This window comes from Bradysia coprophila, chromosome X (assembly GCF_014529535.1).
Source record: "Bradysia coprophila strain Holo2 chromosome X, BU_Bcop_v1, whole genome shotgun sequence".
Lineage (NCBI taxonomy): Eukaryota > Metazoa > Arthropoda > Insecta > Diptera > Sciaridae > Bradysia > Bradysia coprophila.
In genome coordinates this window covers 1962660-1981532 of record NC_050737.1, presented here as the reverse complement: position 1 = coordinate 1981532, position 18873 = coordinate 1962660, and the positions used below count along the sequence as shown (strand labels likewise).

General features: G+C 36.2%; 4 protein-coding genes across 8 annotated transcripts; 2 read left to right on the top strand and 2 right to left on the bottom strand.

Annotated features, from left to right (window-relative positions):
- The first annotated feature begins 1173 nt into the window (after window positions 1-1173).
- On the top strand, window positions 1174-3051 carry LOC119082549 (probable cardiolipin synthase (CMP-forming)). 2 transcript variants are annotated; one of them, XR_005088656.1, is made up of 6 exons: window positions 1202-1386; window positions 1450-1999; window positions 2066-2281; window positions 2458-2593; window positions 2662-2864; window positions 2898-3051. XR_005088656.1 is itself a non-coding variant. In XM_037192069.1 (5 exons), exons 2-5 carry the CDS (start codon window positions 1502-1504, stop codon window positions 2799-2801), a joined length of 990 nt encoding a protein of 329 aa, XP_037047964.1. In that variant the 5' UTR covers window positions 1174-1386; window positions 1450-1501; the 3' UTR covers window positions 2802-3051. The 2 variants fall into 2 exon arrangements, 1 of the variants encoding a protein (XP_037047964.1); XM_037192069.1 differs by having other exon boundaries at window positions 1174-1386; window positions 2662-3051.
- LOC119082575 (complex I intermediate-associated protein 30, mitochondrial) lies at window positions 3044-5246 on the bottom strand. The gene is made up of 4 exons (XM_037192103.1): window positions 4836-5246; window positions 4554-4771; window positions 4299-4484; window positions 3044-3426 (listed from the first exon to the last, which is right to left on the bottom strand). Exons 1-4 carry the CDS (start codon window positions 5161-5163, stop codon window positions 3196-3198), a joined length of 963 nt encoding a protein of 320 aa, XP_037047998.1. The 5' UTR covers window positions 5164-5246; the 3' UTR covers window positions 3044-3195.
- Window positions 5247-5789: 543 nt separating this feature from the next.
- Window positions 5790-9355, top strand: LOC119082747 (probable glucosamine 6-phosphate N-acetyltransferase). Of its 4 annotated transcripts, none has more exons than XM_037192358.1 (9): window positions 5790-5975; window positions 6447-6493; window positions 6559-6769; window positions 6833-6916; window positions 6976-7019; window positions 7179-7240; window positions 7302-7400; window positions 7461-7534; window positions 8679-9355. In XM_037192358.1, the coding sequence occupies exons 2-9, from the start codon at window positions 6485-6487 to the stop codon at window positions 8690-8692; spliced, it is 597 nt and encodes a 198-aa protein (XP_037048253.1). In that variant the 5' UTR covers window positions 5790-5975; window positions 6447-6484; the 3' UTR covers window positions 8693-9355. The 4 variants fall into 4 exon arrangements, with proteins under 4 accessions (XP_037048253.1, XP_037048243.1, XP_037048236.1 ...); XM_037192341.1 differs by lacking the exon at window positions 5790-5975 and adding an exon at window positions 6245-6281; XM_037192348.1 differs by lacking the exon at window positions 8679-9355 and having other exon boundaries at window positions 5792-5975; window positions 7461-7864.
- On the bottom strand, window positions 9277-12232 carry LOC119082509 (D-beta-hydroxybutyrate dehydrogenase, mitochondrial). Its single transcript, XM_037192025.1, has 4 exons — window positions 11728-12232; window positions 11459-11658; window positions 10836-11388; window positions 9277-9508 (listed from the first exon to the last, which is right to left on the bottom strand). Exons 1-4 carry the CDS (start codon window positions 11877-11879, stop codon window positions 9400-9402), a joined length of 1014 nt encoding a protein of 337 aa, XP_037047920.1. The 5' UTR covers window positions 11880-12232; the 3' UTR covers window positions 9277-9399.
- Window positions 12233-18873: the final 6641 nt, after the last annotated feature.

The window sequence follows — 18873 nt, the reverse complement described above, 5'->3', positions numbered from 1 at the left end:
ACTACAGAATCATCGCAATTCAAACAATGCTCATGAAAATTCACGATATCGTTGTCAAAAAAGACATCAGCAAGATAATAAGATAATCCAGCCTCAATTGAAAAGCGCACAACATGGGTTCAGAAACAAGAAGTCAGTTGTCACAAACTTGTTAGTCCAGACTACCCTCGCACACCAAACATTCGAACGAAATTGTCAATTGGACACATTCATTGGTGATTATCAGTAGACCGCTTTCGACAAAATGGTCATTATGCTGCTTATCATCAAATTTGCCAGATTTAAAATTGGTAAAAAGACTGCAAGATGGTTGTGGCAATACTTGATCGGCCGTACAAATTTTGTTCAAATTGGAAAGTCAAAGTCCAGATTGTACGAGTCACCATCTGGAGTACCACCTGGCAGCTCACTGGGACCGTTGATGTTCACCGTTTTCATCGATGACTTGGTCGACGTGGTACGATTTGCACATATGCTATTGTTTGCTGATGACATGAAATTGGCGTCAATCATATGTGACTTTCAAGATACGCAACGAGATATCGACAAATGGAATGAGACAAATCGTCTTCAATTCAACAACGACAAATGCCACATATTCAGCGCATACCGTAGCGAATCAAGTTTTATCTAAGTCGACTACACAATGGGTAATCACGTGGTCGAAAGAGTTGAAGAAATCACTGAGATTGGCGTTCGTTTTAACAAGTGGTATCATCCTGGTCATCACATAGAACAGATGACGATGAAAGCTCGGCAGATGGTTGGTTGCATCAAACACTTTTCAAATGGAAACTTCACAAAAGAAACACAACGGATACTTTACATGGCATATGTACGATCACGCCTTGAATATGCATCGACTATTTGGAACCCATCTGCACAAGTTTACATTGATGACATCGAATCCATACAGAAACAATTCTTGATTTACTTATTGGAAAAGTTCTTGAGTCTTACAGGTACTGCCACTGCAAATGAAACTTTGACAGAAAATGTATATTGTCTGCTAGCGAAAAAAGTGACCGAAAGTTCATATATTTTCGGTAAAAAATTCATTTAACAGCTCTATTCAAATTTTCGCATAATTTTCCCGCCCTATTTTCTCCAAAAGTGAACCTTTTTTGTAAACTTGTTCCAATAACGTACGCCGTCACATCGATGTTAGGCACGAAACAAGAATCCCTGCCTGTAGCGGTGTTTTTAATTGACAGTAGTGTGACAGGTCTGTTGGGTAATAACAAAAGCGAAACTGCGTATATTTTGATTGCAAAAAACTGAATAAATAATAGAAACTGTCGTGTGACGGAAGGAACATATTCATCGAAATATTGATATGGTCTACTGCCAGCGTGTCAGGCTAATTAGACCGACTAATTCAACGAGGTAACTTCATGGAAAATGTACACATGTGATTATATCACAAACAGGACAATTCTATTTTTGTAGGTAGTGTTGCGTTTACCAAACACAGCTAGGATAAACACACAGTCGAATCGACATGTTGTCGTCGAAGGTTTTCGGAATCCTGTATGGACTCCCGAGGCAAATGAATGGTTGTCGGAATATTTTTAGAAATTATCTGACTCTGACGAGACCGCAAAAGGTGCTCTATCCAATGTGTAACATCAGTTATGTTCCGATTACTGGCATTTGTAATAATCTGGTACTGTACCAAAACAAAAAACCGACAAACATTCAGCTAAAAGCTGGAAAGGATTTAATCAAAAATGCAATCGAAATAAAACGGGGAATCCTGTTGGAGAAAAGAGATGATTTCGTCAAGGACATGCGAATCAGAAAAACGATTGTCAAGGAAAAGGTGCGCGAGAAAATGGAAGAAATGGAAGAAATTGTGGAACGGGAAAATGTCTTTACTATTCCAAATCTACTGTGTGTTGGACGTGGCGTCTTGGCACCGTATTTAGGCTATGTGATTGTCCAACAGGATTATGCGTTAGGCATGGGACTATTGGTCTTTGCCGGAATCACTGATATTGTTAGTGTTCTACGATTGCGAATTGACTGGAACTGTATCAAGTGATGTTTTTGTACCCTTTTTCAGTTGGATGGTTACATTGCCCGAAATTGGCCGTCACAAGCGAGTAAGATGGGATCGTTTTTGGATCCGATGGCCGATAAATTGCTGGTTGGATCGTTAGTCATTTCGTTAACTTACACAAATTTATTTCCTGTGTGGCTGTGTGGAATGGTGCTATTTCGAGACGTTTTCCTAATCGCCGCTGGCTTTGTCATACGATACATCAGTCTACCACCACCAGTAAATATTGAGGCGAATTTCCGATCATGGACTTGCCATGGAATTCTTCTTCGTTAAGTTGCGTTATCTAGATATTCCGCTTGGTTTGAGAAGAATGTTCCATGAGAAATGGCAATTTCACAAAAGGACTGACCTGGTGTCAACGATCGATAAATTAATTTTTGTTTCCAATTTAGAAAACTTTGTCACGATATTTCGATGTAACACATGCGACCGCACAATTGGAACCCACTTTCATCAGTAAAGTAAACACAGCCGTGCAATTGATAACAATAGCCAGCAGCCTCGGTGCCCCGATTTGGGACTATGCTGGTAATTTAATCAAAACGGAATGACTCAATGAACTTCGGGCAATTTTTTTTTTCATTAAAAATTTGCAGATCATCCAGCACTGCATGGACTATGGTATTTTACTGGTGCGACAACATTTGCTGCTGCTTTAAGCTATATAGTGAGCAAGGATACTTATAAAATAATCAAAGAATCGAGAAAAGTGAAAGGAAAAACGGATGAAAAGTGAAATTGGCACTATAGTTGCTGAACCAGCCGAATGTATTCTATCAACCAACATAAAACCGTTAATCGATTTTAGGCTTCACCCCAACATATTTGTTCATACAAAAGTAAACGACAAAAAAGAAATTGTAAATATAATAAGTCTGACTAGGTTTGTAGGCAGTTAAAGTTGGTTAACAGTCTCTGCGAAAAGAAACGAAAAGTGAAGCACATTTCCCAATGAAAAAGAAAAAAAAAAATTTTAAATTCAAAAACATTGGAGTTTTTATTCAACTAAGTCAAGCCAATCATTTAATCAAACACAAACCCGACGAATACTCATACTTTCCTGAGGGTCAAATGCATGATTGGCCCCATCCAAAAAGAAAAATCGACGACAACAGTATTGGCCGTACAGTCTATGTGGCGGTAGTATATTTAGGCATTTTGTACAATTCATACGCAAACTCTTCGGTGTGCAGCGGATCGAATTCCAGTCCAATATAATCGATTTCTAAACTGAACGGACCTTCGTGACCGGCACGAGCACCTACAGATATTCCAAAGGCGGATACCCGGTTTAATGGCAGCGCACACTGTCTATCTTGAATGCGTCCTTTCGATGACAAAAAGAATTTCGATAATGGAATCTGAAAACGATAAAATAGGAACAGATTTTTAGAGACAGAATGTGTGTGGACGGACTCGGATGACGAAGTAGGGTGAAGGAATGCGGCATATTTTGAATGATATTAGTGACAAAGAATCGGATTGGTTGAAGAATGTGAAAAAAAAAGTAAAAATGAAATAGTTATTCCCCCTAAGGATGACTACAATTGCACGAGCTCATCAAATATACAGTTAGAGTCTGCTGATCAAAGTAAATTTTTATTGTCCAGATTGAAGCTGGAATGTGCTGGCAAACAATGACTATCTTTAAGTTTTTTTTTTAAATATCCGGCAGATAAATGCCAGAAAATGCTGACAACAGTTTTAACGAAAAAATTAGGAAAACTGAGAAGAAAGCACATCATTGAAATTAGAAAGTAAAAGTCCGTAACCATTTCAGCGAACAGTAGCAATGAAACCTCCTTCGTCGCAAGTACATCTACTCAACCCCATTGAACAGATATAATCATTATTCCAAATTGTGTCAAATGTTGCTCTACATAACATCTTAATTTCAAGTTGAATGACCTCTCGTTTTTGGATAATAGGGTACTTGGTCTGTTGACAATTCGAGAAGTATCAAATAGGAATAGCCGTAAAGGTTGAGACGTTTAGCAATGGGGAAATCAGCGATCATTTAAACAATGTTAAAGTGACACTAAATTTCGTAGATTTTTTTTTAAACTTTGGAAAGTCCGACGGAACTGACGGAAGTTTCAATTTTTTTTCGTCTTTGAATTTCATTTTTCAAGAAAATCTACATTGGATGTCTAAGCTAAGATACGACCATCATAAATTCATCGGCGGTCAGTCTGGCCATCCACCTTCGTTATAAAAACAAATTTGAAATTACCTTTGCTATTTGCCAGTGTGGTCCGCCTCTAGTATATAATACATAATGGAATACGTCATTCCACCAGATGTCGTATTGTCCTTCGCTCGCTATATTCAACAGATAAGAGCGACCATCGCCTCGTAACTTTATTATTAACATATTATATGGAGTCCAATCCAAGTATACTTCTCGTTTGAAGGATTTCTGTAGCAAAACCAAGGGAATAATTCAAGTTGACTTTTACTCACTATGCAAAGGGAACAGAATATTTACCCTCGCTCTCAGCGTCTGAATGTTACAGTATCCGGATCTTTTGATTCTGCCATCGAGCGGAATTTTCGATTGGACATTGCCGCTGAACAAACCATGACCGGAAGCACTCATCTCAAACGTACTAAAACTCTGTCCTTCATTGTGATCGCTGTCATTGGTTACTTTCCAGTTCTCGAAATCGGACTCATCTTTGAACTGCCACTTCACATCCGTTTCACCTGCAATGGTATCGGTATGATACATTGGAATTCATAAAGCAACTGCTGTGTCAAAGTCATTTACCGGGTCGAAAAATAGCAATCGGATCGGCTTCAAGTTTCTCTTGAACCTCCTTTCTCCACAGAACAATCTCCTTCTTCAGCTGCTTGAAACCTTCCAGAATCAACTCTTTTTGGCCTACTCGTTTCACATTTTTATTGTAGCCACCTTTGCGATGCCTTTCCCAAAATAGGTTTAGATTCGGTGTGGTGTGAATGAGATGTGCATTTTGTAAAATCGGGATGTGTCCATTTAACTGGCTTGATCGGAGACATGAGATTGTATCACATCTCCTGAATAGTGTACTGTTTAGTGTGGTGATGAGGCAGCTTGAATTTTTTATAGAATTCATTTAAAATACTAATTCATCGCCGCTTATTGCACAATCACAGTATCAAAACAATCGTTCCACTTGGTGTGCCTTTATGAAACCCGGTGACAGCTGTCACTTTTTTAAATCGATTTTTTTGACGTCATCCGAATAAAGTGAACAGCTATGCTCTATGTGTTGTTTAAGATTCCGACGATTTCGACAGGTAATTTTAAAGAATTTTTAAGTTTTAAAAAACGACAGAGTATTTGTCCTCCCCTATAGCTTCTGAAGATGGATGTGGCGAATTCTATAAATTTGTTACATCAAATGGAGAAACCTTGCTTTGCGTTCAGTAAGAAAGTACTAACCGCTAGACTTTTTGGATTATATATTGAAACAATATTCTATAGAAGTTATATCAGTCAAGTCGGTCAACTATAAAAGACGACTACATAGCTTAATGAATTCAGTAATACTGACCAACCTTTATGACAAACAAAACATTTAAATTAGTCGCGCCTTTCTCTTAAAAAAAAAAAAGTTGCCCAACTCAATGGGCTAAACACATCGCTAACATCGACATTTTTTTTTTGCTGAACAGCGTGAACAGCCTGATCGGCCTGATCTGCCTTATCAACTGTCATTTATTTATTATTTTACACACACACGGCGTACCATTCTAGGAATAAAAATATTGAAAGAATTGTTTTGATGCATTAAGGTGAAAGTATAAACGTTTCGAATCCACGTCAACTGCCATAAATTAGAGGTGATGTGTGACATTCACAATCAGTAACAAATCAGTTGATAACAGATCGAGACTATTCTAAATACTTCATCTAAATTCAAAGGTAAATTTATATAATATTCGGAAAAGGTGCAGCAAATACGATGTGAAACGAAAATCAGTTTGAATTTAGTGAGCTCGTATCACAATAAAATTTCTTCCAATTTTCGAAATCGATTCCGAAGTTTACTGTGGGTAGTGCGGGAAGTGGGTATAATTACACCAACTGTATGGACTGCAGAATTGAAGGGCTAATTTCCACTGCCTGAAAAACAATAAATTCACAAAATTCGCTTCCGAGGTGCGAATATCACCGATATCTTCTTTCAAGTTGTACTGTCTTCGTCGATGAATAAAATACATTCTTCTGGAATGGTATTTATAACCGCAAGACACCATCGTAAACCAGTTGAACTGGTATCTTTAAGGTCAGCATTTATGCCACCTTCACTTTTCGTATATGCTCATTGTTTTAATCACTGGTTATCAGACCCAATCAAAATGTCACCTATTATTGACAGTGAAAATATTTTAGGTTTGGACTTCCGCAAATTGGCATCACAATACTCCACAATGGGACCGGTAATGCTTTTTGTTTGGTTTGAATTTTTAAGCAAAATCAATCGAATCAATTTGAATTTTTTTAGGTTGACCAATACCTTTACGATCCAAATCTACTCAATTCTTTGGACTTTCGAAAGAGTTCTGCCATATTTAAGCCATATATTACGGCCGCCGATCCTGGTGAATCATGGATGAAAGTAAGACCACTTCGGGAAAGTGATTTCGATAAAGGATTCTTGCAGTTGCTAAGTCAATTGACTGCGGTTGGTAATGTGTCCAGAATAGATTTTTTGCGTAAGTTGCATCCAAGTTTGGTTTACTGCCAGGAATGACGAAATTTTCTGGCGGTCTTTGCAGGCAAATTCGATCAGATGAAGGTCAAGGGAGATTACTTTGTTACCGTTATCGAAGATACCAGAAATCAGTCGATTATTGGCGCAGGTAGATATTTTTGTTGGATTTGTATCACCCAAATAATTTTTTGTTCTTTCCTCCCTCAGCCACGCTGGTTATTGAACATAAGTTTATCCACGACTGTGGACTGGTAAGTCTTTTTCCGAACACAATAACCTGTTAACGACCACTAGTCGTCTTTCGCTTCAATTGACAAGCTAGCATTTAATCTCTTGTGCCTTCCGATCTAATTGTTAACTTTGAGGGTGAACACTAAATGGACGAACCTTTTCATTCATTTTCCATACAGAAAGCTCGACTAGAGGATGTTGTCGTAAACGACACATACCGCGGAAAGCAGTTGGGAAAACTGTAAGTAGAGTGCTTTTCGAACCTATGTCTTATATTGTTGTGCAATTAAATTTCTTTTCAGAATAACTGTGACCGTAACACTGCTCGCACAACAACTGGGCTGTTATAAAATGTGCCTGGAATGCAAAGACAAATTGATCCCGTTTTATTCGTCGCTCGGGTATGTTTATACTCTTTATGTGTACGATTTGTTCGTGCTACAATATTGAACCATTTTCAGATATGTACTGGAGCCGGGCAATTCAAATACAATGCAAATTCGATACGCCACTGTTAATACGAATCATACCAATGGTTCGCACAACACGAATTCATCTTGACAATTAGCCGCCAGTGTTGCTAACAAATCGAAATTGTAAACTCAAAATTTTATTTAAAAAAAAAAAAGAAGAAGTTGGCATAGAGGGAGATGGGCGTTCAGTGGTAGAAACCAACTTTTAGGGTTGGGTTGCGCCAATCGCTGTGCAGTTTTCTTTTATTTACGTAAAGGTGAAGTTCTCGCTTGAAAGTTCACTAATTTTTTCTGTCTCAACCGAAAGTTCCTCTGCTTTAAGTGTGGAAATTTCGTCGAATAAAGATTTGACCAGTAATTAGTGCAGCCCAACCCTGTTGATTTTTCGATAACAGAATTCACATTTCAACAGAATCTCTAATTTAAAGCTTTCATGGAGCATTCAATCTCAAACATATCTTAGCTCGCAGCTGTTGTCTACTTTTCGTCACGATCGTTTACATTTTATTTGTCTTAAGCGAACGAATAGTTTCTAAGGCGGAATGCAACGAGCAATCATAAAAAATGTTTAGTCTTAATTTTGTCTGAAGACTGAAATTTTATTTATGGGACGATCAGGCCCGGGCTGGCCGTAATGTGCGATCAGGCAGAGTGTGACAAGCCGTTTGCTTATTTAAACGCAGTTCGAGTCATCATTTATAATTTTGGCTGTCGCTTCAGATATCGACCAATCGGCCTTCAGATAGCCAGTCCGGCCAAAAGGGACAATCGACGAGTTTCAGCAACCTAAAAATATTTTTAACTTCGAACTACGCATAACATCCGAGTTAAATTTTCATTCATTCATTTTTTGGAAATAGTTTCATTCATAAAGATCCCACGACATCCCAAATCCCTAAATCTATGCCAATTAGCACAATATTAAGAATTCAAAATGACCATCGTTTTTGAAGAACACGAGTTTATAATTTTGATTTGAATGAGGATTTCTATCGGTTGGTATTTTGGTGTTGTGAGTTTGTTGTCGATCTTGTTGGCGAATAAGGAGTGTCAAAGCGTAACTAACACGAATGGAATCCTCATTTTAGCAGCCTGGTTAATTTATATAGTTTGAAGCATTGAGGTAATACAATTCTTGTATTACTTCAATGGTTCGATTAATTCTTTTGATTTCGAACTTTTATTTAATTTTTTTTTTGGATATAGAAGACAATGAGTGATGATGACGATAGAAGGAAAAAAAATAATAATTAGGGAATGCCGTTGATATAACTGGAGAGGAACCGATAAAATTAATCTTGACTTAATTGATGTTCTTTTTACACCGCAGACGCTTGATAACACGAATCAATATTTATAATGAATGAATGAACTAGGTACCTTCGGTTTGTATTGATGAAACGGCGGTCTAATAACAATTAACCCACAAATTAATATAATCTAAAACACACTCGAAACAAACATTTTTTTCATCATTTTTTTATATGAAATTATTTATTACTCATCGTCAATTGCTTGATAAGAGTACAGTCGGTGTATAATCTGTGGGTTTCCAAATATGTGTGTTTACTACACGGTCATTAACAGTCATTGTGTTTTTTTTTTAAGTTTTGCTAAATTATTTAGCGTTGTTCACATAAAGAAAAAACCTGTAAATATTTTCGTTTTGATTTTATAGCGCGTATGGTCTCAAATAAAAGTTTGTACAGATATAATTGTGCCAAGTAATATACACTTAATGAACGCTCAGGTCTGCCGCAATTTTATTTTTGACCATAGGCGCCATATTTTTTATTATTTTTTGTTTTATTTTTATTTTTCTTTTAAGTGATAATATTTCGGGGGTGGTTTTATTGACTTCTTAATAAATCTTTAACTATGCACTTGTAAGCCTTTCGATTGTTTTTTTTTTCTATATTTTTGAACATTATTTTTTTGCAGTTGGTTTGTAGGTGGGCATTGTCATAAAACGTACGATTAGCCAGTCTCGAATGCAAACAGGACTTATGCCACATAAGAAATGATAGGCAGCGTACCTTAAATTAAAAACAAAAAATATTTTAGTTCCAAAAAAAAATTTACTGCTTTGCCCACGTAAAACATCCCACTTTCGTATCTCAGCTGTTACTGCTGATCATCTCCGTTTGTATAATTTTTCTCATTTCGTATGCTATTTCAACAGATCCGAATAATCACAGAGACCAAGCAAAACTGCTTAGATACGATAGTGGGATTAAGTGTGCAAGACAGTAGAAATGTTGTTGAATACAGTTTAATCTTTGGTTTAGAAACGAAGATAGAAAGCTGACCTATTGACCAGACATTTCTGTGCGTAATTTTTGTAATGTACAGAATCCAATGCCTGAATTTGGCTTAACTCTGACACTTCGAAATTATTTTAAAAAACTTGCAAATTTTGGTCAGGTCAATGCCAATTTGCTTAACCTATTGTTATTGTCATCTGTTATCGCCAATGACAGCAATAATAAACGACGACTGTCTGATGACGTATTATTTAGCAAAAAGCATGTTCAACAAAAATGAAGTAAAAGATTTCTGAAATAATCACTGAAAATCTTCGATCAAATGAAGCGATAGTTTCAATATCGACAGATTATGCTATTTAACGCTCTAAGGAAGTGTTGAAATTTTAATGTCGCATTACAATGAGGCTCAAAATTAAGGTTAACCTTTAAGTTTTCGTTAGCTACTCGTGCCGTTGTATAATAATACGCGCCTTCAGACTGGTGTATGAAGAAAGATCAAACGAATAGCTGAAGCCGAAGAGAAAAATGTTGAATCTCGTTGTACATTAGAATGTTCTTTGATCCTGAGTATTACATTAGAGAAGTGAAACAAGTGGTGCAACAATAACTCCAAGATTTTGAAATTAAGTTTTTGAACTAGTTTTATCAATAACAATCGTTGTCATCAGCTAAAAATGAAGGTATCCAACGATGGCCGCTGAAATAGCCGCGAAAAATTCATCTTTTTCGCATTAGAGACAGTTAACATCCTAAACTTTTTCATTGTTCATTTTGGTTATATGTTGACTGCCAACAATCTCATCCACACATTTTCTGTTTCTGTGTTTCACTTGAGTTTCTGATTTCTCCATAAAAAACATGCAAAATTCACAAAAAAACCAGTAAGCCACAAAACAGAAAATGTCTCCTCAGTCGAAGAACCTAGCATAGTATTAGAATATTGCCTAGTGTGTCAAGTACAGTAATATTTTCACCAGCGATGTGAGCTTGAAGGTGTACTGTCCTAATTTTTTGCTTTCTTTGACTGCAATATTCTACTACTATGCTAGGTGCTCCGTCAATGCAATCAGATTAAATTCAGAGTATTAAGACTTACCGCCAATTTTGATTTATATAAATTGAACGAGGATTGACTTCCAGCAGCGCTCTTTCGAATAAATTCAACAAAGCGACATCTCCAATCAAGCCAGGCTTTCTGTATTGATCCAACTGCAGCAAATAGTTGTTGAATTCATTGAAATAATCGCCGTAGAATTGCAGCTGTTCATCGGTCATTTGCTTTCTCATTTCCTGGGAATACTCTTGTTGCCTCGCGAAAATATTACTCTGCATGATAAACGATCCGGGTATGAAGTTGACAACATCGACCTGATACTTTTTCATTTCGACGCGAAGTGCGTCAACGAAAAACCCTAACCCTCCTTTGGATGCACCATACGGTGAGATGCTAGGTAGAGCTTGCAGAGAACAGTGACTAGTCACTACTATGATTCTAGCATTATATTGGCGACACATTGGTAGAAATTGTTTGGTCAATTTCATCGTGCCAATCAGATTCACCTCGATCTGACTTTCGATCATAGCCATTGTCTGCCATTCGAATTCTCCCAAAACCATTATTCCGGCATTATTGATTAGAGCTGTGAAGTCTGTTTTTTTTTACAGAAAAAAGAAGATTATCACACATTGGCCAAAAAAAAAATTACGTAAAACACATACTCAATCCATTTCGTATCAGCAAATCGCTAACTTTGTCTCCTGCAGCTTTAATGCTACCGTTATTCCGAATATCTACTTCTGCGACAATCATCCTGTTATTGGCATAACTGGTCAATTTTTTGGCACCGTCAGACTCAACATTTAAGCAACCGGCAATCACAAACAGTCCTAGCTCATGGCATTTGATGGCCAGTGTTAATCTGAGATTTAAGAACGAAAAATGTAATTCTAATTGAAATGATCTTATCTTCAGGAAATTATATTTTTACCCGAGTCCAGAATCACATCCTGTTATAAAAACACAATTCTTCTCGGTAACGCGAAGTCTACGTTTCGGTCGAATGATCGAAACAATCAATGCACATCCTCCGATCACTGATAGTGAAATTAATATCTCCTTCGATAAATAATTACGGATCATTTTCGATTGTTTGCTGCTCAACGGTAATCTTTCGAATCAGAGATCATTGAGACGGTTTGTTCACTCGTGGATTTGGAAATAAATAAATTTATTCAATGGAATTTTTACATCGACCGGCCACATTCACGAAAATGGACTGTGCGCGCAATAGGCGACAAAATTCGATATGCTGATCGTTACAATCTACGAATCCTTAAAAACTTGGATAGAAGTCGGTTGAAAATTTTCTGATTTGATTAATAAAACAGTTCACACTCCTATCAATCAACTCTTAATAATGGTATTTAAAACAACAAATATTCAAACAAAGAACCGTATGGCCCCTGAACCAAACACTTTCTGCATCGATCATCATTTTTGGTCTTTACGTTTGTGTCGAGCACACACCATTCGTAGGTATATTACATATTTAAATGAATGAAAAAAAGCTGACCTTTGTATTGGTATAATTTGGAATTATATTCTCGAATTTCTTTGGTTTTCTTTTATTCATTATCTTCGTAAGAACGGTTTTGAGAGACAGATTCAATTTAAATCTCAATGATTGGATAGTTTGGAATGATCATCGTAAAAATGGTTTATTTCATCTGAACAAAAAAAAAGGGCCGGTGAAACACGAAGCGTCTTGAGTAAATTTTTCACGAGCAATGCACAGAGGGTAAGTTAAGAGTTCTTTTTTACTCTCCGAACCGAGACTATCTGTCCAATATGCTTGACAATTCTAATTAAACGATATAACTATCACCCTGTAGCAGGGTAAGGGCAAATGGTACAAATACAGGGAGTTTTTTTCGGCAAAAAGTAGAATTAGTTATCCATTCAGAAACTCTGTGTCGATCGCTATATGAATGTGAAATCTTTACTTCTCTTGTACATCGCCGAGTTTTCAATAGAAAATCCTTTTAATAAGATAACTATAGCCAAGGCTCATCGCTTATTTTTACTGTTGACTAGAAATCAGATGACTTTAAATATAAGATTATGCACTTCCCGCCAAAATTATTATCGAGACGTGTGGGCATTGCTAGTCGAGCCGAAGGTGAGAACCGTAATGACCACACGTCAAGATAACAATTTTGGCAAGAGGTGGATACACCTTTTTATCTGCCGAGAACATATATACCGAGAAAAACAAAAATGCATCTACAGGGATAATAGGAAAATTATTGGTCTAGGCAGATAAACGATTTTATATTTCTCTCTGTGGTATGACTAACATTATGCATAAGCTCGGAGAGGGAGTTTGGGTTGGGTGTATCTTTGTATCGACACTTAAAAAATGATTAGTATTAGTATTTAGTACTTTTCTTCATAAAAAGACTGCTGTCACTGAATTATTTTTTCATGAACAAACTTCACTGCTGTGACATTCCATGGGAATGAATCAATGTGAAGTTGTTACACAAAAAAATAGTCCAGTTAGAATGAAGTACTGTAAAAAAATGGCGCCTCTACAGGCCAACCGACTAGGCGAATAATTAAAGTAGTGTCTATTTGCGTTGTTGTATCTTATGCAAACTGTCGTCTTAAGGACGACATTTTCAAAGTAATGCCATACATAACCGAATCAGAAGTGCGGTGGCACGAAAGTTCGATACAAACGCCGTCTCTTTACTGTATTAAAAGCAAAGAAATACATAGAAAGCTGGGCCATCTGTTGTGAGATAGCAAAAATATTTTGTGAAACACAAGTAAATCATAGTCAACCATTTAAAAAAAATGTGTCATTAGTATCGAACTAATGTGGTATGCCACGCGTCTAAATGGCATTACCTCCGCCCATATATTTACCTTGGACATTTTATCCTCGACGTCAATTTTTATCTGTATCATTTTAACCAAAAGTTTCCAAAAACCCAACCTCACCAATGAATGTATATGGAGCTGAGGACATAACATTTCGCATATTTTGAATGTGTTTGGTGAATTTTGAATGAATGGTGAGTTTCTTTATATGAAATCGCTATGTCCTCCGTTTTTATGGACAGACCATACCTGATTTCTACTTTCATTGAACCTCACCACAGAAACTCTGCGTAGCCTCGCACTTAATAAATGGAGATCCCCGCTACGTCGCTATACATCCTCTGTTAACGTACTTTGAAACCAAAAGCCTTGCACCTACTTAATTTAACATACCTATACTGAGAAAAAAAAACGATGAAAATTTAAAAATTAATCTATTTTTGTGAATGAACTATAAATTTTGGTGATTTAAAGCTATTGTTTGTTGCTATCATTTCTCTGCATGGAACGCTTCACATGGATCATTTCTCTGTGTATTGTATGTTTTGTTTTGACTTTTCAAAATTGTCATCCAAACGGGAAATTTTATTGATTGTTTATTAAATAGCATTATTGATCGAAATGGATCCGATGTCACTTAAGAGGTTCCGAGCCTACGCTGAAATTGTAGCCTACATTTCTGCGTTTCGAAATTTTTGATCGCTGATATCTTTTTACGAGAGCCCTTTTTGAAAAATGTACGACCACATTTTCGAGTAAAAATATGTCAGCTTTGAATAAAAAATAAAATTGTCTGTGAAAGTTCCATGTGCTTTGAGAAAACTGTACCGATGCCCCAAATTTGCATCAAAGGTACAGTTTTCTCAAAGCACATGGAACTTTCACAGACAATTTTATTTTTTATTCAAAGCTGACATATTTTTACTCGAAAATGTGGTCGTACATTTTTCAAAAAGGGCTCTCGTAAAAAGATATCAGCGATCAAAAAATTCGAAACGCAGAAATGTAGGCTACAATTTCAGCGTAGGCTCGGAACCTCTTAAGAGAACTTTTCCAAGCGAAAGTCAAGGATATAACAAAATCCTCAAGACTGAAGAATCGTTTAATTTTCCAGTAAAACCAACGTTATACTCGGATGATATGGCTGTCGTAAAGTATTTGTTTGGTAAGTACGGTGTGCTATAGTATCTGAGTTGTTCAGCGTAGATGTCGAAAGGACATATAATGGCTTATGATTGACGAATTTTTATGCCTTTTCATTTTCGAGATAAATTTTTGAAAGGCAACCGTACCTGTTAAGTATACTTTCAACCATAATTCAAGCATGAACCAACGTCGTTCTTAAATGCTGTATCGTTTCCACTTAAAATCTCAAATTTACAGGTCTAGTCTTGTTGTTTTCGTTTTACAGAGCTGCAAGGACGCTTTATTCCATTTAAAACGTCGGGTCATGGACAAATGTTTGTGACGAATGAATTTTATTGGCGTTATTATTTCTGACGATGAAGAGTTCGAATGGCATCTGAACCGGGACTCACAATAATTGACAAAATGACACATTTTGTATAAGGAAGATGTCACTTTGTGTGTTATTGTGAATGACAAGGCGCGAAATTCCTCAACACCATTATTACGAGTATTCTGGTGATGAGAAGGACAAAATGCACGAACAGAATTTTTGCGTGAACAGGATTTGGGTGGAATCTATAAGCACGGGACTGTAATATTCAAATTATTAACCAATCTGGCATCCGATCGGTCCTCGATTCATTTCGTAAAGTGTAACAAAATCGGGAAGAACAAAAAGCACTTCTACAATGTCTGAGATATGTTGATCAGGAATCGAGCAAACTCATGAGGAAATGGAATATTATTTTGATGACACTAGGAAACCAGAAGTTTTGGTACGCTCCATTTACTTAATCGTTATTTAAGTGCGCTATTTTTACAACCTATTAATTTTCAGTGCCTATCAATCCGATGATTATCCGCTATTACTACAGCATCGCATCCTTCATAAAAGGGGGTTTATATTTTGCTGCAGCGCGGGAAACATAAAGTTTGCAGGATCCGTGATCAAGCCGCAAATCTCGGAATATCCAATATCATTTTTCATAAACTGCGAGAATTGTGTTGTTATCGGTTCGCATGCCATGGATACATCGAAAAAAGCATGTGTTCCATTCACGTTCGGGAGTGCTGGTTGCTGTGTTTCCGATAAATTAGGAGTAATAGTTTGGGCGTTAGGTGAAAATATTATTATTCCAAAAATTAAACTACAAAAGCACGATCAAACCGTTTCGGGAACGTCCGTATCATCCGCTATAGTATCGGGCGTAGCCACTTTGATTTTACCAAAAATTATAACTTTTATGAAACGGTTGAAAACAGACAAATCATTCTATACTCCACAAAGTTTAAGACTTTCTTGCTCGACAATTCTGATTCATTCGTCTGTCCCCGGACACAACACCAATAGAAAACTTATATTAAATTTAGACAACTCTTTGAGTATTTTGGGGTATGAAACACGCTAGTGACAAATGTGAATTCTAGTTTTAGACAAATTTGTAAAAAAAAAACTGAGAGAAGCAACCATAAAAAAATATTTTCATGTCATGTATGACACAAGTGTCTCAATGCTAGTGTTTCTCTTCGCAGTGAAGGGCATCGAGTATTAGAATAATTGTGGACCAAACGGATTATTTGGCCTCAACTCGTGGAAAATTGGAGTACTGTCAAAAAAGAGTCGAAAATCTGACCTGTCACACGTAACTTTGTCTCCAGGTAATCTACAATAGCTGCTAAAGCTGTTGCTCCCCATACAAAAAGTACAGCTGTGACAGGCAATGTAGATTACCTATTCAGCGACTGAAATTAAATTTTACCCACATTTCCCATTTTCCTCACGCACAATCTCTGTAAATGATTCGAAAGATCGATAGAGCGATTTACCGGAGTCGCAGTCATCTGAAACATCCCATGAATGTTCAACTACCCCAGAAATGATTGTGGCTATGGAGACTTTCAGAGTGAAAAAAACTGTTGCTACAAAAAAATAATCAATTTCTTGGTCAGAATTGAAATAGGGGCCTACTGGACGCAGTCAGAATTTTTCATATAAATTTTTACCGTTAAAAAAATCTGTTCTTGTGCCTGTTCTAGGAGTGCGTTGGTCAAAGTCAACTTTCTTATCTGACTTGACTTGTCGTAAGAATAGAATTTAATTAAAAATTTAAACTTCGTAAAAAACTAACTACTGCTTAGGGTGCAATCTCTCTTCCTGGATCGTTCAAACATTTTTATTTTTATTTGACGAATAAGAGCAATAACAACAACCAGAGACGAATCGGTAGAGTTAATAAATCAGCCGTAAAGAGTAAATAATTATTTACTGGTTTCAGTCGAATGGATCGATTATTTGTTATTGTGTTGTCGCCATTTCTTCCAATTTCTTATCATTATATTACTTTACTAAGAATAGTTTCACATTGTTGAATCTACAAAACTAATAGATAGCGTTCAAGCGATAACGATTTCTTTTCCCAACAATTTTACATTTGAAACGTTGTTCTGTCAGTTAAAATAAATAAAAAGAAAATACATTTCAAAGCAAAAGTTAAGTAAATAGAAAAAAAAAATAGAAAAAAAAATCCAAACGCATAAGCCATCCCTGCGTTCTAAATACACGCAACCAACACATTTATAAACTGAGTGCGAATGGTGCGAAAATATACAGAAAAACAAAATGATGCACCACGATTAAAATGTAAGTTATTTCCGGATATTAAATTTTTTTTCACACTCAGAGCAGACAGAGACGTTAATTAATGAATTTATTTTCAACAGAACAACAGACTGTTTTGTAAATTTGTGATGAACAAAACTGTGTATATAAACGAAAATTATTACACGTGACGCTATTAGATTAATATGATCATAAGGTTCCGGTTCCCCATTTCTTTTGAATTGTTGGAGTTGTTAGTATCGAGTAACATTGTTATATAAACGTCAGTTATAATAGTATCGTGATAGTAAACACACACCATATTACATTGTAGAAAACCTACCAAGAAAAATGGGAGTAGTATGGAGGTGTAGTGGTCTTTACGGAGTATATTTTTACCTGAACAAATCTTGTTCAAGAACTAGCTGAGGTAGATGTAGAATACCCGTAAAGTAGAGGGAAATTTTCGTTTGGGAACTATACGTTTTTCGCTAGACAAAGCAATTAGCATTGTAGTAGAATATTTGGAATATTAAATTAACAAAATGTACGATGCAACGCACTTCAAGTACCACTTTTGCTTGAAGTGCGTTGTACGATGTCTTTTTTCGTTTTACACTGTTTCAAGATAAAGCAATTAATGTAAATTTTACTTCATTTAACGCAAGCAACATTCATCTAATATTTTTGACTGACAGCAACGCACTTCAAGCAAAAGTGTTACTTTAAATAGGGTATACTGAAACTTGACAGCGCTCCATACAAAATTTTACACTGTAAAAAGAGTGGGGATAAAATTTCATACAAAATAGTACTCTATTTGGCAGCTGTCATTAATAGCACTTTTGCTTGAAGTGCGTTGCTGACAAAAAAAATTGGTTCACATTTCCTATTCCAAAGCAACGAGAATTTACACTCTGCGATTCCAGAAAATGACTCATTACTTCATTGGCTTAAACAATTGTTTGGAACTTTTTATTTAGTCTAGTGTGATTGCAGCCATATTATCATTCTCTCACACTTGGCAAAACAAACAGTTCGAAACAAGGACGTAGATGCTATTCATTTGTCAACTTGAAAACGTTTTGTTTCTTACCAATCGTTTACATCGTTTGACTGAATGTATTTCATTAGACAATCTGCGAGTATTATATACGCAACAGCGTCTAAGTGATCGAGTTTCTTTTACTTATACCTAATGATGCGAATAAACGACTTGCATTATTTAAAACTTATATTTTATAAAATTAGCACTAATAATAGGAATGTACTGCATAATTGAGTAGCAATTGATTTCAAAATTGTAAACTTTTAATTGCAATTTCATAAGGATTCAGTAAGAAATGCGAGTACATTTTATCATCTGTTATCTATAACGACACCAACCATAAGAGCTGGAGCTGTAGCTGACTTGGCCCTATACGTAGTACAACGAATTTTCAAACAAATGAAGTTAAAGATTTTATTTCATTTTCTCCAAAATACTTAGATCAAATCAAGAAATAGGTTCGATATGACTGT